General features: G+C 38.7%; 2 protein-coding genes and 1 long non-coding RNA gene across 8 annotated transcripts in view; 1 reads left to right on the top strand and 2 right to left on the bottom strand.

The window, feature by feature from the left end:
• PTAR1 (protein prenyltransferase alpha subunit repeat containing 1) overlaps positions 1-9,157 on the bottom strand; it is a 57,680-nt gene extending 48,523 nt beyond the window's left edge. For both annotated transcript variants that reach the window (XM_025891418.2, XM_025891420.2), the window contains exon 1: positions 8,958-9,157. In XM_025891418.2, coding sequence (XP_025747203.1) covers positions 8,958-9,043 — 86 coding nt within the window. In that variant the 5' untranslated portion in view covers positions 9,044-9,157. The remainder of the gene's footprint in view (positions 1-8,957) is intronic.
• A 79-nt stretch (positions 9,158-9,236) lies between these two features.
• Positions 9,237-21,953, top strand: part of CFAP95 (cilia and flagella associated protein 95) — a 248,679-nt gene continuing 235,962 nt past the window's right edge. For all 4 annotated transcript variants that reach the window (XM_073878093.1, XM_073878092.1, XM_073878091.1 and 1 more), the window contains exons 1-2: positions 9,237-9,362; positions 14,234-14,347. The gene's annotated coding sequence lies outside the window, so the exon portion shown is untranslated. The remainder of the gene's footprint in view (positions 9,363-14,233; positions 14,348-21,953) is intronic.
• LOC112838680 (uncharacterized) overlaps positions 9,371-21,953 on the bottom strand; it is a 46,851-nt gene continuing 34,268 nt past the window's right edge. Inside the window, exon 5 of one of the 2 annotated variants that reach the window (XR_003212030.2) lies at positions 9,371-9,696. This is a non-coding gene — a long non-coding RNA (uncharacterized lncRNA). Of the gene's footprint in view, positions 9,697-13,996; positions 14,259-21,953 lie in introns of those variants that run through there. The other variant, XR_012374038.1, reaches the window with a different exon arrangement.

Genomic DNA, 21,953 nt, shown 5'->3' with positions numbered 1-21,953 from the left:
ATTATCAACAAAAGTTATCTTGTCAATGAGACTGTGGGCCATTTTTTCTTCTTTATAATCCTTCATACTTCATTGAATTAAAAAAAAACACACACTGATAAATGTTGCTAAAACACAAAATACATTTCAGAATTTAGGTCATTTTCATTTTAAGGCAGCATCTAAGTCCTTCAATCCGCCTCACCTTAAATTGAAAATTTACATTTGAGGCTAAGATTTAATAAATGACATATACAGCAGAGGACTTACATAGTAAATGAACCAGCAAACATAAAAATGGTTTTGCAAAAACACGCCTTTCAATTACAAAGATGTTGTGATAACTGCCTACATTAAAGAAAGAAAAAACTGGTTTTCAGAGCTTATGTATGACATTTTCTATTACATCTATTAGATACAAGAGGGGGAAACAGGAACAATTACAGGTTATAAGAAAAGCTCTCTTTATTTGTTAGGCCACCATCACAAATTGGTGGGAGGCTGTGGAACTAAAATAGAATCTCTCCTGGAAACTCTACACTAGATAGTTCAGAGGTAACCTACTTTCTACTGATCACTTCATTAATGACACAGGGATCCATCAATAAACAAGGGTACTCTAGTGGTTAAGTCACTAACCATTCTTTCAAGCTGATTTCACTTGAAGTAGATTTTAAGACCTAAGGCTTTCTGTCCTTACAACTGGCTCAACTGATTCAGAGGTGTTCTGATATACCACACCAGTACTATCTAAACATTTTCTGAGTACCAAAATGTACTGGGTACTATGTTAGGTCCTGAAAATGCAAAAATGAATAAAACAAGGTGGTCTCAGACTTCGAAGTGCTGCTGGTTTTGATGAAAATTGTATCAATATCTATAATAAAATGTTAACACTTTGCCATTCCAGTAGTACAAAGTTTTGTAGGAAGCATGAAGCAATGCTGAGAGCACATCTGAGTTCAACGTCCAGTATTTCAAAAAGTTTTTGCATTTGTATTTGGTTAATGTGACATCTACCTAATTCACCATTAGGACACCTAGCCACATCCAGAGCTATCCCTAACATAAGTCTGTATCTCTGGTATTTTCTGGTATTCAGGTATTATTATATAAAATAGAACATTTAAAAATTAAACTAGAATTACAATAAAAAACTCAGTGTAATTATTTAAGAAAGTCTGTTGTCTGAGACCTAATAACCACTTACAACACTTCAAAGAACTGCCTAAGTCAACAATATGAATGCTAGAGTAACAAGAATAAACAAGAATAAAAGATCCTACCTTTGGGTACAGTCCATTTGCAGGGAAGGAGGCAGAGTTACTTAAATTCACAATGTAAAAATCTGCCTTGCTCATTATTTACGCCAAAAATAAAATGCCCAATTAATAATTCAGTACCTAAATGAAAGGACAGAGCCATCTGCACGAATAAAAAACACACTTCTTTAGTTGGGTACCATTCTTCCGAGAACTAATTTTAAAAAAACAAGAATGCCTTGATACAGCAGATGCTCAATAACTGCTCTGAAAGGCTGATTATCATGCACTTCAGCGAGAATATTCAAATAAATCGTTTTCAAAGAATATCACTTCTTGATTCTCCAAAAGAACATCATCTCTGACTTCCTTCTAATGCATTGGGTCCAAGTCCTAGCTCTGTCAGTATTTTATATATATTGGCCTTAAATATCATTTGGCCTCTACAGACCTTAATTTCCTCATTTGTAAAATGGCAGAGTTGCATTCCATCTCTAAATAAGGGAAATGGACTGCTAGGGTCTCCTACAGCTTTCAAATTCTGAGAAACCTGGCAGTTATTCTCAGGGAAGTGGCCATATCAGGGAATGTAAAGCACTAGGGAAAACAAAACATTAAAAGAGAGGTAGTAGGATGTATACAAAAGTGCTCCATCTTCCAAGGTCCAGGGTTCTAGCTAGCCTCTGTTCTACCACTGACAGTCAAATGGGAATGGGGCAAGTCACTTGTCATCGGTATCCTTATCTGAAATACATAATAATGCCTCTTAGGAAGAGCAAATATTACAACGTAAACAATGGGATAAGCTCCGAAGTGACAGGCAAAGATGAAGTGTATTATCTTTAATTCATTTAAGAGCCTGAGGCCAACCAGAAAAGTTACTTGATTAACAGATGGGAAGGTGAAGGAAAAACGTTAAGCCTTTGTCAAGTGATCTGACCCTAAAATACAGTGCTTTGCTGCTTCCTAAAAATATAATCTGTACTTGATAAAGATAGGTAGGTCAATAAGCTTGCAAGTAACAGTGTGTTTGACTTCAGACTTCCATGCTGAGTCCCTCAGGTCATAGTCCACTTTTTTTCAGACAATTTAGAATAGGATTCTAGAATCATTTTAAAATTGGAAGGGACCTCATTCCCCCAGTATCTCATTTTATCAGACAAGGAAACTGAGGTCCACTGAGGTTAAGATGGTTACCCAAGGTCACACTGCTAATGCTAAGTTAAAAATCTGGATCTCTTAATAGCCCAAAACCCGTGACACTAAAGATAAAAACATCAGTGAAAGCAAGCAGGATTTAAATTAATTCCTTTTAGATTTCTGGCTATTTAAATTCTAATTTTATATGCAAGAAAAGTTAGGAAACTTGGGGGGGGCGCGGAGGAACAAACTAAAAGTCTTTTTGTCATCCTTCTACACGCATGTTTGGTTATGCCTCCTTTTTTTTCTAAGTTTTACCAAAGTGGAATTATAGTGGATGTGCTGTCCTACAATCTTTTCTTTTTACTTATTTATTTTTATTTAAATTCCAGTTAGTTAACATACAGTGTCATATTGGTTTCAGTAGAATTTAGTGATTCATCACTTCCGTTATACGGAACACCCAGTGCTCATTACATCAAGTGCCCCCCTTAATGCCCATCCCCCATTTAGCCCATCCTCCCACCCACCTCCCCTCCAGCAGCCCTCAGTTTGTTCTCTACATTTAAGAGTCACTTATGGTTTGCCTCCCTCTGTTTTTAGCTTATTTTATTTTTCTTTCCCTTCCCCAATGTTCATCTGTTTTGTTTCTTAAATTCCACGAGTGAAATCTTATTTGTCTTTCTCCGACTTATTTCACTTAGCATAATATACTCTAGTTCCATCCACGTTGCTACAATCCTACAGTCCTTTTTTAAAACTTAACAATTCATATTAAACATCTTCCTATGTTAATAATTTTTATATTTTTAATGGCTGCAAGAAATGTGCTATAAATACCAAATATATCTCCAGTTATTTCCTTGTGAAATAATGTTACAAGAGAAATTTCTGATTCTTTTGCTACCATCAAATTACAGTCTTTTATATTTTTAGGTTTCTGCCAATTTAGATCCCTGATATTTAACAAGGACACTCAAATAACTACCTGCATTACCAATGTCATAGGACTGCTAAAGACATGAAAGGTTTGGGATGGTGAAAAAGTTCTAATATTCTCAGATAACACAAAGCTCACTGTTTAGGTTACTTTTGAAGGCTGTTCCAAAAAAACAGCAAAATGGAATGAACCAACACATTTACTTAAAAAGATCGTACATAGCATGGAACAGCTTTCTGCGTGCTTCACTTCACAATGGGGATCCACTGACTTCCAAATGAAGTTGAAAAGTTCATATAACACTGAGACTTTGTTCCTCATATTTAGACAGCTTTTCTTGTCTGCAATTTCAGAAACATCATCAATTAGAGTAGGCCCACATATTATTTTCAAAAGTAGCATCACCCAGTTTCCCTTTTGGGAGGGAAGAATGGTCCCCAAATGCTAAACTGAACCCTGTAATGCGGAGTGACCACACAGAAAACACAGCCCAACGATTCAGGAAATGATACAAATCTTCTTAGTCTAATAGTTATTTTGGGGGTGCCTGGGTGGCTCAGTCAGTTAAGCATCCCCACTCTTGATTTTGGTTCATGTCATGATCTCAGGATCATGAGATAGAGCCTTGAGTCGGGTTCTGTGCTCAGTGCACAGTCTCCTTGAGATTTCTCTCTCTCCTCCCTCCGCCCCTCCCCTTGCTCGTGTTCTCTCTCTCAGATAAATAAAATCTTTAAAAATAATTTTTTTTCTCCTTCAAACTGGAATTCTTTCCAGAATGACTAAAAAGTAAAGTGAGCAAAATATCTAAAGGAACTGGCCCTTACATATTGATAATTAAAACTCTGCTGGTGATTAAGTTAAGATATTTCAGGAACCTCATAGGCTTTCTTGATTTTAAAGAGTACTAACTTCACGTATCGTTGAAATATTACTGGCCTTATTTTAAAAACAGCTACAAAAATTGCTACTGTCTATTGAGTGTTGTATGCAGTGCTCTGTGTTTCATTTATTTCACAATCTTATAAAGTAGGAATTTTAACCCATTTTAAAGATGAAGAAAGAGTCTTGTCTAAGTTTACCAGTTACTAATCAACAAGCCAAGATTCAAATCCAGGACTGTCCAGATTCCAAATCCAAATTTTTACAACTATGCTATTATTTAAATAAATAGATAAAAAATGAAGTGTAAGAAGACAATTAAGACTTGTGGTTTCCTACTCTTCAAATTCAACGTGAAGGGGCGCCTGGGTGGCTCAGTTGGTTAAGCGACTGCCTTCGGCTCAGGTCATGATCCTGGAGTCCCGAAATTGAGTCCCACATCAGGCTCCCTGCTCAGCGGGAGTCTGCTTCTGCCTCTGACCCTTCCCCCTCTCATGTGCTCTCTCTCTCTCATTCTCTCTCTCAAATAAAATCTTAAAACAAAACAAAACAAAAAAAAAAACAAATTCAACGTAAAGATGTGCTTTTCCTTACTACTCCTTACTCCAAAATTTTCACTGGGGCCTATGCACTGCCTAGGAATTCTGTTTTCCTTGAGCCAACTCATCCATCCCTCAGGTCCCATTTTAATTGCTATTTCCTTAAAAGACTTATTTTGAGCTTCTCATATAAATTAGGCCCTCTGTTATTATTCCTTCAAAGTATCCTTCTTATTCTTTCAGGCTCTTTTCATATTCTGTGTGGTGATTTGTTCCACTGGGCCAGGGATCATGTGTGATATGTTCACCCCACTCCTACACCTGCACATCCAGAGACTAGAATTGTATCTGTCAAATACACATGCCCTTTTGTTGAACACATACATGGAATGAAAGAAATTAAGCCACACAGTCAAGGACTTCCATAATTTGATTCTACTATATCTTTTTTTTTTCTTCTTTTTTTAGAAAGGCAGACCCTCATTTGGATGTGTCTGGAGTCTTGGAAGCTTGACTACCTTACGTTCTCCTACAAATGGACCTTGAGAGCTTGTTTGGAGGTTCTAGCAGGGAAGCGCAGCTACTCATATACCCTTCACTGAGGAACGGTCCTCCTCTATCGGGGAAGGTTGTCCTCTTCGACTGAGCACGCAGCTTCGGGAGGGACGCACATGGAGCGGTGAGGGAGGAAGGGGACACCCGCCTAGCCAGCCAGATCAGCCGAATCAACCCTGGCGATCAATGGGGTGACAGATGTCACAGCCAGATCGCCCTCACATCCTACTATATCTTTTCAATCACATTTTGCTACTTTGGGTTAATTTACAGTTTCATGTGGAGGTCTCTGGCTCTCTTTCTGAGACTATAAATCCTACCCAGGCTTCAATGTGCAGCTCAAACCCGCCTCCCTTAAAGGCCCTGGCCTAGACATACAAAGCCTTCCTCCTACGCCTAACACACTCACATAGCACTTGCTCACCATGCTGCCAGTCCAGCCTTTATCACAACCTGCTTTGTACAGTTAACTTACTGTTCATGCAGGTGGGTCTTATGTCTGCATCTAGAGCTACACTGTGCAATACAGTGGTCACTGGGCATATATGGCCACTATGTATAAGTTAATTAACATTAAATAAACCCCATTCACATTAGCCCCATTTCAAGTATTTAATAGCTACATATGGCTAGTGACTACCATACTAGACAGCAAAGACAGGACAATTCCACCATCACAGATATTTCTGTGCCTTGAGTATAAGAACTATATTTTATACTCCCCATTCCATACTGTGAGGATAGTACCTATAACATCTCATAAACAGTAAGAGTTCAATAAATATTTTAAGCAGTAATAAAAAAATAACTTGGTGGGCAAGAGACCTTTGACATGACCCTAATTACACCGTAAGCAGCTGTCTTCCACATTAGCACAGGTCTATTTATTAAGCTATTGCTAGTCCCTGGGTCAAGCCTTCAGCTGTTTTTCCAATGGTATTCTCCAAGAGTCAACCATACAAAAATTTGTATGGTATTTTTCAATTTATAAAGTACTTCACATTCATCATGCAGTTGGCCAAAATAGTTTTCTGAGGAATACAGAAATTCAGGTTAAATCTAATATTTAGCTAGTGGCAGCTAAGGGCCAGACACTGGGCGAGCTGATTTTCCTGTGTTCTCATCAACCTCACTAGATCAAAAGGAAAATGAGTTTGACAGATGGTAACCTATCCACATCTACCAGTAACAAAATGCACATCTTAACCAATATATGTTCGACTCCTCCTGGCTAGGCATTTTTACAGAAACAAGGTCAATGTTTAATGGAGTAGATATTGTCTAATAAAATTACAGTCTATCTTGTATTTGAAGAAAAAAGGAAAACTAAAAGTAAAGAATGAAAAACTTTTTCCTACAATACTGGAAAGTGTAATTAGGTAACTAACTTTTGAGATAAACGATGCCTTTTTTTTTCTTTTAGCCAGAAATATAGCCAATTTATTTCGGAAGTAAGAGGGCTTAGATTAGGGGAAGAAGTTCAGGCAATTTTAAAAAAATCCAAACTGTAAGACATTTTTAAAGATGCTGTCTAGTAATATTATCGAAGATATCGTTATTATAGGAAACATATACTAAAATATGGCTGAAAATTAATATTAAACAACGAGTTAAGCTATTTAAATTCTTCGGACCTGTATCATTTCAAATTATTTCAAATGCTCAACTTATTTCAAACTTTTAAATCTTGAATGACCCAAATGTTTATTAATAATTTTAAATTATGCACTGACAGCGTATTAGTGAGCTTTCACCATTAAAAATACGATTGCGGGCATTAAAGTCCTTTATGAGTTTCAATAAATATGATCCAGAAAAGCTGAGATGTGTTCCAAACTGCGCTCTCAACCCACCAAGCCAGTGAACACTCAAATCTGTTTCTTCAAATATAAAACACTGATTTTTTTTAAAGATTTATTTGAGAGAGAAAGAGAAAATGGGGGGAGGGGCAGAAGAGAGAGAGCGAGGGGAAGGAGACTGCCTGCTGAGCAGGGAGCTGATGCAGGAGCAGGGCTGGATCTCAGGACTCTGAGAAAATGACCTAAGCTGAAACCAAGAGTCAGACACTTAACGGGCTGAGCCACTCAGGTGCCCCTGATGTGTTTTTCAATCTACCTCAAAGAAGAGAAACTATGATTACTGTACTTATTAGGGTTCTTTCTAATCTCTGCTATAATTTCTTCACGAAAACATCATCAGTGATGAGAAAATAGGCTGTTCACTTATACAACTTTTTTTTGAGGCTGTCTTTTACACTAAAGCTCTCATTCTCAAAAAGGGACTGAAACACTGATACACAAGGCATCAAAGCATTCTTTAAAAAACCCAGTATCCACTATGGTTACTGCCAGGAAATCATTCCAAACACTCATTTAAAAAAAAGGCAGCAGTCACGAGGGGAAAGGAAGTGGACACTGTCAGAGGTGGCAGGTGTGTTTAGAGGCCAGCCGCGCTTTGCTTTTAATGAGGCACTATTACAGGTCTCCAATTGGGTGCCACAAGGGAGCAAGACATCTGAGGGCTTCTTAATTTTTATATGCATCGGTTTGAAGGAAAAGAACACTTCATTTAGATGTAGGTTTGGTACCTACGGTTTAAAATGCATAAAGAGCATAATTCATGTGTTCCAGTTTAAAAAATAAAATATTAAAAGAAACATTCACGAACAATTAGAAAAAGTTGCAAATAATGTAAAACTGGATTCCGTGTATCTTTCTCTTTGGGGAGGGGGAGAAGAGAGGAAGGGTAATTAAACACTCTTGCTTCTCCCTCCTCTTTTGTACACTGTAGACAGATATTCTAGTAGCTTCCTTTTTCACTTGTTAAAGCACAAGTGTCAGAAAGATTGACAGTCTCTTCTGGCATCTTCCCGGAGTACTCCAAGTACCATGAAAAGGAAGGAGGGAGCGAGACGCGTGTCAGTCCTGCGGTGTCCTACTTAGAGCGGCCGTGTCTGGAGAGGAGAAGAGTTAAAATGTTCCCTTTAAGTATGAATCAGCTAATGCTAAAAAGTGTCAAGGTTTCATGGGCTTTACACCAGACCCCATCCTATGCCTACAGAAGCTGCACTCTTGAGAATGCTCTGTTCACCTTCAAAGCACAGTGTTTCATCGGGGTCCCTCCACAATCTTGGGACAAGTGAGGAGTCAAAAGCAGCCTCAAACTACCTCTGGCTGGTAAACCGACCCACGGAAGATCGGATCATCGGTGATCTACACCCCCCCGCCCCCCGCAAGACACACCACTTACCACCGGTCCGGGATGAACCTCCAAAGAGTTGTGTTTACAAAGCATCTACAGACCCACATCGTGCGTGCCCGTGTACCGTACACGGATGTGGGATGGGGACACACGCGTGAAGTCCTTCGAGTTGCGTGAAGTCCCAGGGAAGGGGTGGGAGGGAGAGCGAAAAAAGTCGCTCCGTTGTGATTTTCCGAGGTCACTTCGCGGGACTCACCCGCGGGCGCGTTCCGGTAGCGGAAAGCGGGCCCTGAGGCGATCGACGACGGTCGGGCCTCGGACCTCGATCGGTCCCCTCCGGCGAGAGGCGCGCGGGCCGGGACGTGCCCCCAGAGGTCGGCTCGAAGCTCGGCCCCGCCCCTACCCGCCCCCGACGACCCCCACAGGCGGCGGAGGCAGCCGCGCCGCCGGTGCGCGACTCACATGTGCGGATTCCTCCTGAAGGCGTTGGTGATGTCCTTCACCACCCGCTGCACCAGCACGGCCACCTCCTCGCTCGTCTCGGCCATGTTGGCGGCGGCCGCGGCGGCTCGGGCGCGCCTCGGGGAGAGCGCCGGGCGGCCGGCGGGAGTTCCGCGGGGGGAGCGCGCGCGTGTGCGCCGGTTGGGCCGCGCCCGCGCCCCCGCCCCCGCGCCCCACACCCCCGCAATCCCCGCCGCCGCCGCCGCCGCCGCCGAGCACTTCCGGGTCATGCCACCGGCAGCTGGGGCGTGGCGCCCGCCGCCCACACGGCCTGAGGCAGCCTGGTTGGTCCCCGACTTTTCGGTAGCAGCCGAGGTTCTAAGCGTCCGGGAAGATGCTGCAGATTCCTTTGCAAAGTTACTTGAGGTCGCTGTTTTACACGATTTATTTTAATTTCTAGTTCACTCGGGGCCGAAGAGGGAGGGGTTCTAAAGTCACTCCTCCGGAGCCGGAGTCGGCGTGAAGCCCACCCCCACCCTCTTCCCGGCCACTCAGTCTCAAGTGTTGTGGGAAACAGCTTTCCTGAGCTTCTGCAGGAAAGTTTAACTGAGAGCGCAGGTCCTCCTCAGCTTTTAGTCTCTCGGCGTGTGCGGAGCCTCTTCGCCCTCTTTTTTCCAAGTGGAGGGATGGCGCGGTCCGCAGACGCTGGTAGCTGAGTGAGTCCAGTTGGACCGTGTTGGTGACCTTTTGTACCCGCGTGCTAAAAAAAAAAAAAAATAGTTTAATAAATGTATTAAAGGAGGAAAAAGGAAAATGAAAGTTATTTGCCAACAGGATGTAGGGAGTAGACCACAGAAATATTTTTTAGATTTTCTATGAGTGTATTTCACTTTGTCCATCATTTGGTGTGCCTTGAACGTTGCGTGTCAATTTTGGCGATTTTATAGAAAACCAAGACCCTGACGAAGTTTGCTCTTAATAGCCATTAACCTTGCTACAAATATTTTTTGTAAGAAAAGCTAGCTTTCTAGTTCCTTTGGATTTTGAAATGCCATCTATCGGATTTCCCTTCACCCCTCCGTGATAGAGAAATCTGGGTGCCTTAGGTTGTTATTTTTACTTAATCCTTGAGATCTGTATCTTTTAAAAACTTCTTTTAAAGCAAGTTCGTAGTCTGTATAATATGAAATAATGTGGCGCATTTGAAGTAGGGTTGATGATTGTGAAAGGAAAAACCACACATTGGTTGCAAAATTCATAAAGCATTGAATGAGAAATATAAATGAACTCTAACCAGTGGTTAGTACTCCCTGTGGGTATTGATGTAGGAAAGAACGCTAGGGTTTGAGGCCAATGGCCAATATAGAATTCTTGAGACGTGTTTGGGGCAAAAAGGTGATTTTATTAAAGCAAAGGGACGGGACCCATGTGCACAAGGAGCTGCACTGGGGTCAAAAGTGGCCTGTTATATGCTTTCAAGTTGGGAGGGGGTTAGGATAGGGTAAGTCTCTAAGGAGTTTTGGAAGCATGGTTTCCAGCATGTTGAGGGGGCTAGCTGTTGTTGGGAAAAGGTCATTTATTACGTCTAATGAAACTTTAGTCGTGACACCCTTCAGATGTATATGGGTAGGCCATATGCTTGGGGGTTGATGGCCAGCACATATCTTGGGGGTTCAGAGATAAAGGAAATTTCTTTTTTTTTTTTTAAATTTTATTTTTAAAAGATTTTATTTACTTATTTGACAGAGAGAGACTCAGCAAGAGAGGGAACGCAAGCCGGGGGAGTGGGGGAGGGAGAAGCGGGCTTCCCGCCAAGCAGGGAGCCCGATGCCAGGCTCCACCCCAGGATTCTGGGATCATGACCTGAGCCGAAGGCAGACGCTTAAGGACTGAGCCACCCAGATGCCCCAGATAAAGGAAATTTCTAGAGAAATTTTTATATGTTAAAGTAGACTTACAGTATCCTGGGGGGGGGGGGTGTGTGTCAATCAGTCTAGGATTGCCTTTTGTCCTTAGCAAAATATTGCTATTGAGGCAGTTGAGTCCCTAGAGGAATGTCACTCTGCCTGTTTTAAGGACTTGTCAATGGGCTATAGGTAGGAAGGAAATTTAATAATTTTTCTTCTGCCTTTGTTTCCATCAGGTATGTTGATAAAAGTTAGACCTGCTGTCTGGACCCTGGCCTTCTGGTTTTAAAAGAAATGAGCTAGAAGTTTCATGAAATTATATAAAAGCAAGATGGGACAGGTTTGAATTAGTAAAATCAAACAAACCTTAACCTCTTGACAAGTTCTCAAACGAGGCAGTGAAGTGAGTGAATGTGTGTTTAGATTCCGAGGCCAAGAATTACTTCAAGTATCCTAGTTACTCTTAAGAATGTGATACCAGTTCTCAAATGGTTTGTGTTACATCTGATAAGTCTTCCTCCTCACTTAAAGTGTTGCATTCTTTCCTAATAAGAGTGGCAAATAAATGCTGACTTCTGGGGGCACCATATTCAAAAATACAATTTTTTTTCAAAGACTTTTATTTTATGTTAAAAATTAGTGAGATTTTAAAAACCTTAAAATATATTTAACAGGGGAAAAAACCCAAACTTTATCCTTAAATCCTGAAGTAAAACTGATGATCCAGAAAGGTAATTCCTCTGTATGGTTCTGTTTATGCTCTCCCCACATACACACACCTAGATGTACATACACCTTCTTTGTACTCATTTGAAAGGCATGAGTTATATGTCTCATGTTTCTTTTAAGAGTTCACAAATGGTTTCACCCAATTATTAAGGAGCTACTATGTTTACAACTCAAATTTTTTGAATTGGAGCATATTAGAACTGTGATCTAACCCCCTAATTTTGCAGATAAGGAAGTAGGTTCAAAGAAGATCAGTAATGAAATTCATGAGACTTAATTATGATATGTATATAAGAATAGAGTATGATAAATTTAGCATGATTTGTTGAAGGACTCAAAGATTTACATTCATGGATCTGCAAAATATATTTACATTCAGGGATCTGCAAAATAATGAAATATTGTAAATAGCTTAAGTGCCCAACGTTGGGACTTTAGTAAATTACAGTAAATCTGTAAGATGAAATACTATTTAGTCATTTAAAAGCACATTAAAACTAGAAGAATATATACCAAATTCTTAGTGGAAGATGTATTTATAGGAGAATTTTATTTTCTAACACAAAGAACAAAGTACAATTTTTGTAATTTAAGAATTTTTAAAAGTATATGTTAATAAAAACATAGATCTGTTTGTTAGTTAACTGTTTCTTACTCATTTTTTAGAGATGTATTGATTTTTAAATGACTTTTAGTGACCTCTAATGTATCTGTGAAAATATTTTGACAATCTACCCCTCACCCCCCAGTCATGCTTTTCGTATTTTAGAAGACTATTTGATGATGGGGAAAAAGTAGATATGTAATGACAAAAAGAAGTACCAAAACAACATACAAGACAACCCTAATTATAGATATACATATAAAATAAATTATATGTAATATCAATGTAATCACATATACATCCATATAATAGACCAGGAGGATATAAACTGAAATGTTAATAGTTATCTCTGTATGATAGAATTACTAGAGATAATTAATATCTCTATACTTTCTTTATGTTCTTCTGGGTGTTCCAAACTTTCTACGATGAAAAACTTAACATATATGTTGATGGCCTTGGTAGGAAAGAAGACAAGGTGATTTTAATGACAAGCCTAGTAATTACTTTTGTGAAAAACTGTGGAGAAACTTAACAATGTTTCCATCTTCACACTATTATTCTACTTATATCACTATGATGTGTTGTTTATTTACTCCATTTATTTGAAGTCCATTTCCCATGGTAATGTTACATAAAATAGAGTGTAAATAGTACTAAACATGTTCTTACCATGTGCTGTTATTACAAAAACAACCAACTTCTTTCCATCACTAAGAAAAAGTAAATGTTCAGTTTTAAATGATTCATGATAATATTACCATTGGTAACTATATACACTATGCCAAACTTCAGCCTTATCACTATCATAAAATTTATAATTCAAGAACTTATTAACAAATAGGGAAATAATGCTAGTCAAAAAGCTACAATATCAATGTCTTTTTATGAATTCTTAAGAAAAGCCAACAAAAGTAGTAATCATTTTTGAAGTTTTTATTAAAGACCACTTCAAGAAAAGGAATAGAAATTAATAAATGAATTTTAAATAACATGTGCATTAAACTTCGGAGAGTTTTGGGATACCCTTTGCCTTGGTGTGTGGGTTTATTTTCCCCAAACAAAACTTCACAGACAATCAAGTACTATTTTTTTAAAAAGTTACAAAACCATGAATACGAATGCCATCTATTCTTACACTTAGTTGATACTGCTAGCCCTTCATTATTCTAATTGTTGAGATAAAGATGAGAAGATGCATATGATATCGTCTTTAAACTGTGAAGCACTATATAAAATTATTTCTGTGGATAAAGAAAGCCTCATTCAAGTAAATCAGTATTAAAATACAACAGTAAACCAAGACTAAGCTGAATACTATCAATATGAAACTCTGTTGTTTAACTGTTTTAAAGAAAATTATTATACTGCGATTGTAATTAATCCCCTAGTTAAAACATGAAGTTTTTTTTTTTTAACCTGACAGAGTTGGTAAATGTTATCAGGATGCTAATCGTGAAGATGACTTTATTTTTTTTTTTAAGATTTTATTTATTTAGACAGAGAGAGACAGCAAGAGAGGAAACACAAGCAGGGGGAGTGGGAGAAGCAGGCTTCCTGCAGAGCAGGGAACCCAATGTGGGGCTCGATCCGAGGACCCTGGGATCATGACCTGAGCTGAAGGCAGATGCTTAACGACTGCACCACCTAGGCACCTCTGTGAAGATGACTTTAAATGACCAGTTAATGCTGATATTAGAATCCCTGAGGATATAGAAGTGCAGATACTAGTTGCATAATAAGGTTTTTGTTGCTGAGTAAGTGATATTTTCTTTTTCTTTTTTTTTTTTTTAAAGATTTATTTATTTGAGAGAGCGAGAATGAGAGAGAGAGAGAGTACATGAGAGGGGAGAGGGTCAGAGGGAGAAGCAGGCTCCTCGCCGAGCAGGAAGCCCGATGCGGGACTCGATCCCAGGACTCCGGGATCATGACCTGAGCTGAAGGCAGTCGTTTAACCAACTGAGCCACCCAGGCACCCAATATTTTCTTTTTCTTGACATTTGATAGTTTGAAAATGTCATCCTTTTGCTTTGCCCTCGTCTTCCTTCCTACTGCAGAGGCCCAGGAGACGCATGATGTAATCTTCAGAAAAGAACAGAAGAAAATGTCAGAGAGAAACAGAGAAAAAGAGCCAGTCCAGGACCTGGATGTGGAAACAGCAAGGGAGATAGGTATGTTTCCATGCTGCAATGAATGTTTCTCATGTACTGAAGATGTCAAACTGTTGTAGGAATTTTCTTAGTAATATGCCTTCTGTTGGATGGTGAAATGAAAGAAGTTCCCAATTATGAGTATATTCTTTGGGCTCTTTTCTGCTTTATGCTTATTTATTTATTAGTATAAATATGACAATAATAAAAACCACAGAGTTAGGTTAAAAAATCATACCTAAACACTTAGAAAGTCAGCAAAAGTTTCCTTTTGGCTACAGAAGAGGTTGGGTCTGAGACTTCTTCAGTAATTGCCTAAAAGTAAGACAAGGCCATACCTCTCCTTCTTTCATCTCACTTCAGTTAATTTTTCAGCTCAGAAATTTTGTCACAAAAATATACCTTATTTCTCCTTTTCTTCCTGTTTCCATGTTTTAAGCCAGTGCTGAAAGTAGTCAAAATTAACATTAGGTCAAAATCACCCATAGGGAGTGCTGAGCGTTCTTTGTTAAATATTGAATTATGCTCTAACTTGCAGTATAGCATTTATAGAGAAGTAGAGTCCCATAGTCTAAGGTTTAAGAAAATGCCAAAGAGTAACTCCCCAATTTCTTTTGACTTTATGCACTTTAATTTCGATGGTAGGTCTCCCAAATCACCATCGGTGTGCAAGAAGGATGGTGCAAAAGATGGAATACTGGGTTTATAGAAGGAGAAGGCCAAATAGCATTCCTGAGAGGATGAGAGTCCAAGCAGTTGTACTTATTTATTCCACAAATTTTAGTGTTGTGGTGTATAAGACATTGTGCCGACTGTTGGGTATACAATGGTGAGAAAAGCAGATATTATTCTTGCCTTCTTGTGGGACTTACAGTCTGATGGAAGAGATACACAGTATTCATATAAATAGACAAATATATAACAGCAAATTGTAACACATGGCACAAAAGGGAAAAGGAAAGTATGTGATAGATGATAACAGTGTGGGGGTAAGGGCAGAGCTTTAGACAGTGTGGTCAGGGAAGTCTGTTCTGGGTGGTGACATTTAAGCTGAGACATGAAAGATGAGAAGGGACCAGCCCTCTGAAAAGCTGGGAAAGAGCCTCACCAGCAGTGAAAACAATGTGTGTGAAGGATCTAAGAAGAGCCTACATAGCATGTCTTGGGAATTGAAAGAAGGCCAAACTAATAACTTTCACTGACCTGACAGTGTTTGTAAAGTGATTTCAGATTCAGTCTTGCTGTTACCTGAATGTCAACTATGAGCATGATTGCCTAGCTCCAGTTTTTATTCCTTTCTGTATCCTTTGTGTTTTTTATTGCACTACATTGGGCATCTCACCACGGACAGCTCATGTTGCATGGTTATCTGGTATCCCATGGGTCAGGTATTTAGTCTCGGGAGCCCGGTAGCAAGCCTCAAACTTTCTCAAAAAGATAATCTTCATCAGTAGAAGAGGAATAGGCTTTTCCCCTCAAACTCTAAGGGTATTGCCATGATTTTTTCCCCCTACCATTGGGTCTTCTGGGTCATGGCCCAAGATCAGCTTGCCTGGAAGCTCTGGGATCCATTCAAAACTATGAGTTACTAAGTAAATTACTCAAACTAGAACATTCAAATAGAGGATATGTTGCCTTCTGAATCCAAAGTGACCCATGTGCCTCTTTCTCAGTGGCGGAGTGTACAAGATGAAGCAACTTGGACTTCACTTTGTTAGAAATATTGTGACATGCCCCATATGGCTGAATTCTTAGCAACTTCACTGTGATGGCTGTTTTAAGGGTTTATCTTTCATCCTCTGTCACATATGTTTTTACCAAGGAATGCAGAATATTTGCTACTCACTAAATATGAAATCAAGTACCTCAGAGTATTTTTATATTCATTCATTTTATATTCATTGTATATTCATATACTCTTGTATCTTTTTTTCCTGTTGCATATGTCAAATGTAATTAACAGTTGTCTTATTAGTTCAATATCTTTACCTTTCTACAGAATATCAACTTCCCAAGGGCTAGAACCCTGTTTATTCTGTGTGGTGCAGTATCCCTGTACCTTGCCTTGTGTGTAGTGGGTCTCTCAATTAGTACTTAAATGAATGGCTAGAAGGATGGGGAAAATACGAGAGGACAGAACAGCCAATACAGAGTGTAGATGTAATAAAGTAGTGGAGGAAGTCACATAGGAATCTAATCAGAGGCTTATTCATGAGGAAACTTGAGGCCATATATTTGTAGTTGAAATTTCTCTGAAAGGCTGTAGGGAGCCATTGAAGGGGTTTATGCTTCTTTGTTGACATCCACTTATTCTTCAAGAGTGCTCCCCTTACTTTATACTTGGTTTAGTTATCCATACATATGTAAATAAGCACACATATTTGTACATACACATCAATGAGAGAATCCATTTCATTTTTAATTTTGTTTTCCTAGCACCTGGCATATTACCTGAATATAATAAGCCCTTCAACATTTGTTAAATAAATAAATAAAGGCCCAGTTAAAGTGCTGCCTCTACTCTGAAGCCTTTGATCACCCAGCTGGAAATGCTCTCCTATATTCTTAAACTTAACTCCATTGTGCCCTGTGTAGTCTTTGCTTTTCATATGTTGCCTTGTTGTATGGCATTGTCAACTTCATTTTTGTATCCCAGCAACATAGTACAGTTTCTTATATGAGGCAGACATTAAGTATATATTTATTGAATGGAGAAAAGAAAATATATTTGCTCTTTTAATGTTAGTGTTATGGATAGCAAATAATTATGCAAAGAAGATCATAACTCTTAAAATTTACCATTCAGTGATTATAATTTCAGTAGATTTATTTTATTCTACAATGTTATTTTCACAAATTGGGTGGGTGTAGATAGGTTAGGAAAACTTTTGTTTTGGAAAAAGTTATAAATCATGTAAGGCTTTTTAAAAACCGTTTTTAACAGAGTATCAAATACCATAAAGTTCACCCTTTTAAAGTGTAAAATTTAGTTGTTTTTAGTATAGTTACAAGGTCATACAACCATCACCAATATGTAATCCAAAACATTTTCCTCACCCCCTACCAAATCGGGTTCTGGTGTTAGCTTTGTCACTTCAAATTCTAGGTTTTTTGTTGTTGTTGTTGATTTTCTTTCCTTTTAGCATGCCATTGTAATTTTTTGTTGAAAACTGGACATGATCTATGGGATAATTGAAACAGAGGGATATAGGCCTTAAGTAAGAGGTTTTATGTTAACGTGGTTAGGAGCTGGGCTGTATGTCATGTTACAGCTGTAGGTGCCACAGGATTCAGTTTCCTCGGGTGTACTTTTATTTTTTTCTCCCCTGTTGTCTTAGGTTTCCCTAAGCAATCCCTTTTAAAAAGAATCTGTGTCTTCCCACTCTCTCAGTTATAATCCACTATTATTATACTAGAGCTGTTGATGTGGTGCTAAGTTGTTGTGGGAGAGGAATTGTTCCGTAATTTTATGTACGACTTTCAGCCTTTTAATGGACCTGAGTCCTTGGGCTGTGACTTTCAGAAATGCTCCTTAGTTTTTTGCTTTTCTTCCTCTTAGGTTAAATAAGGGAGGGGCTGGACTTGGCTGAATGCCCTTCCCTAGGTCATATAAGGGTATAGTAAAATCATTTTACTTGGAGCATTGGCCTTTACTACAAAGAATGCTTTGGGTGTATTTCAAAATGGTTACTTAATCCCTCCCTGTGACTGAAATGGGCAGGTATTTAGGGGGGTCATTACCCTGAGAATCTGGTGGGAATCCTTGACATAAAATTCATAAGAATGTTCAGGTTCCCCTAAGATTGGGTCCCCCAAGGAGTTTCTCAATCACACTCAGCCTACAGCCATTTGTCAAGTTTATCACTGAAGTATTCATAGCAGTTGAAGACTCCAGCATCTTTTGCTCCAGGTAAGCTGATCTCAGTGTGCTTCTCTGTGTTTGGCTGTCTTCAGATTTCTGGGTGACAGTTTGTCCTGTGATTTTAATTCTCTGATGGGTCTAAGAAAAGGCATTTGTTTTCAGTTTGTTCACCTTTTGTCTTGTTTTAAAGATGGGAGTGATGACTTCCAAGCTCTTTACATGTTGGAGCTGAAACCAGAAGTCCTCCAAACTTTTTATTAAAAGTGTTAAATAGAACATATTTTAGACTTTGTGGAGTTGTATGGTCTCTGTTCCAGTTACTCAGCTCTACTGTTGTAGCCTGGAAGTAGCCATAGGCAATAGACAGATGAATGGGAATCTGTGTATTGTTTTAGGTGAAATAGGTATTATTTCACCTATTATTTAGGTGAAATAGGTATTATTTCACCTATTTCTGCTCTAATCTTTACTTCCTTCTGCTTATTTTGATTTAATTTTCTCCACTTTTTGTACTTTCTTAATGTGGAAGTTTAGGTTATTACTGAGTTTTTTTTTTATATATATTGGTATTTATGCTAAATGTTTTCCTCTAAGCATTGGGTTTAACTGAATCCCGTAAGTTTTCAGCATGTTGTGTTTTCATTTTCATTCATCTCAAGGTATTTTCTAATTTCCCTTTTCTTTGATCTGTTGATTATTTAAGAGTGTGTTGTTTAACTTCCTCATATTTGTGGATTTTTCTAGTCTCTGTCACTTATGTCTTATTACATTCAGTAACATTCTGTTACTTATGTCTTATCTCATTGCAGAGAACATACTTTGTCTGATTTTCATATTATTAAGTTTGTTGAGGCTTCTTTTATTCATCTATTCTGGAGAATGTTCCTGGTAGTCCTGAGAAAAATATGTATTGTGCTGCTGTTAGGTAGAGTGTTCTGTAGATATCTTTTGGGTCCAGTTGGTTTGTAGTGTTAATTAAAGTGTTCTGTTTCCTTTGTTGGTTTTCTTTCTAGTTGTTCTTTTTAATTTTTTTTAAGATTTTATTTTTTTAAATAATCTCTACACCCAACCTGGGGCTCAAACTTACACCACCAAGATCATGAGTCACATGCTCCACCCACTGAGTCAGCCAGGCACCTCTGTAGTTATTCTTTTAATTACTTAAAGTGGGATGTTGGGGGTGCCTGGGTGCACAGTTGGTTAAGCATCCAGCTCTTGGTTTCTGCTCAGTTAGTGATCTCAGGGTCGAGATCAAGCCCTCTGCCAGGCTCTGTGCTTAGCTCAAAGTCTGCTTAAGATTCGATCACCCTCGGAGATGAACCATGAGAGACTATGGACTCTGAGAACCAAACTGAGAGTTCTAGAGGGGAGGGGGATGGGGGGATGGGTTAGCCTGGTGATGGGTATTAAAGAGGGCATGTACTGCATGGAGCACTGGGTGTTATACACAAACAATGAATCATAGAACACTACATCAAAAACTAACGATGTAATGTATGGTGATTAACATAACATAATTAAAAAAAAAAGATTCTATCGCCCTTGATATTGGGAGGCCACCATTTTCTTTCTCATCCTCCAAAGCTGTACAGGAAGCTTGCAGGGAACAAAAGCTCCCGAGAGCAAACCCGAGCAGATTACTTAGCCCAACCCGGCAAGGGCGGGGCAATTCCACCTCCGGGAAAGACATCTGAGAATCACTACAACAGGCCCCTCCCCCAGAAGATCAGCCAAGACCAAGTTTACCTATCAATAAGAATGGTAGAACTCCAGCACTAGGGGAATACAGCAGGTAGAATTCATGGCATTTCCCCCAGGATTCTTTAGTCTTTCAAAGTTAATTTTTTAAATTTTCTTTAATTTTTTCCTTTTCTATTTTTTAAAATTTTTCTTTTTCCCTTGTTCAGCATCTTATCAATCCCTTTTTTAAAAATCGTTTTTAGTTTTCATTTTTATGAATCATATTCTACCCTTCATTTTAGTTAACCTATTTTTTGTATATATATAAGTTGTTCTCTCTTTAAAATTTTGGGATACAGTTTCTTCTAACAGACCAAAATATTCCCTAAATCTCTACTGTATGGCTTTGTTCTAGTCTCCTGTCTGATCACATTCTCTACCCCCCCCCTTTTTTTGTTCTTTTTAAATTTCTCTTCTTCCTTTTTTCAACAACTTATCTTATCAATTCCTTTTATACAATCTTTTATAATTTTCATCTTTACAGTCATATTCCATCCCTTCATCATATTTACCCTTATTTTTGTATGTATACAAGTTTTTCTTTATAATTTTGAGAGGCAGTGTCTTCTAACAGACCAAAATACACGGAAAATCTAGTGTGTGGCATCGATCTATTCAACCAGCCTGATCATATTTGATCATATTCTATTTTTCTTTCTTTCCCTTTCTTTCCCCCCCAGTTTCGAATCTCTTCTGATTTGTTTAGTGTATATTTTTCTAGGGCCATTGTTACCCTGTTAGCATTTTGTTCTCTCATTCATCTATTCTCCTCTGGACAAAATGACAAGATGGAAAAACTCACCTCAGAAAAAAGAACAGGAAGCTGTACTGACTGCAAGGGACCTAATCAATATGGACATTAGTAAGATGTCGGAACTAGAGTTCAGAATGACAATTATAAAGATACTAGCTGGGCTTGAAAAAAGCATGGAAGATACTAGAAAATCCCTTTCTGGAGAAATAAAAGAACTAAAATCTAACCAAGTCGAAATCAAAAAGGCTATTAATGAGGTGCAATCAAAAATGGAGGCTCTAACTGCTAAGATAAATGAGGCAGAAGAGAGAATTAGTGATATAGAAGACCAAATGATGGAGAATAAAGAAGCTGAGAGAAAGAGAGATAACTACTGGATCACGAGGGCAGAATTTGAGAGAGAAGTGATACCATAAGATGAAACAATAAGAACAATTGGGAGCCCAGAAAAAGAAGAAAGAGAGAGAGGGGCAGAAGGTATATTGGAGCAAATTATAGCAGAGAACTTCCCTAATTTGGGGAAGGAAACAGGCATCAAAATCCAGGAGGCACAAAGAACCCCCCTCAAAATCCATAAAAATAGGTCAACACCCTGATATCTAATAGTAACACTTACAAGTCTCAAGGACAAAGAGAAAATCCTGAAAGCAGCTCGGGACAAGAGATTGGTAACGTACAAAGGCAGAAACATTAGAATGGCAGCAGACCTATCCACAGAGACCTGGCAGGCCAGAAAGGACTGGCATGATATGTTCAGAGCACTAAAGGAGAAAAATATGCAGCCAAGAATACTATATCCAGCTAGTCTGTCATTGAAAATAGAAGGAGAGGTAAAAAGCTTCCAGGACAAACAAAAACTAAAAGAATTTGCAAACACCAAACCAGCCTTACAAAAAATATTGAAAGGAGTCCTCTGAGCAAAGAGAGACCCCAAAAGTAACATAGACCAGAAAGGAATAGAGACAATATACAGTAATAGTCACCTTACAGGCAATACAGTGACACTAAATTCCTATCTTTCAATAGTTACCCTGAAGGTGAATGGGCTAAATGCCCCAATCAAAAGACACAGGCTATCAGATTGGATAAAAAAATAAGACCCATCGATATGCTATCTGCAAGAGACTCATTTTAGACCCAAAGACACCCCCAGATTGAAAGTGAGGGGGTGGAAAACCATTTACCATGCTAATGGACACCAAAAGAAAGCTGGGGTGGCAATCCTTATATCAGACAAATTGGATTTTAAACCAAAGACTATAATAAGAGAT

Source organism: Callorhinus ursinus, unplaced genomic scaffold (genome assembly GCF_003265705.2).
Source record: "Callorhinus ursinus isolate GAN/ISIS: 27379988/994484 unplaced genomic scaffold, GSC_fseal_2.0 scaffold28, whole genome shotgun sequence".
In the NCBI taxonomy this organism is placed as follows: domain Eukaryota; kingdom Metazoa; phylum Chordata; class Mammalia; order Carnivora; family Otariidae; genus Callorhinus; species Callorhinus ursinus.
The sequence above is the reverse complement of the archived record's forward strand: the minus strand, read 5'-3'. Positions and strand labels throughout refer to the sequence as shown.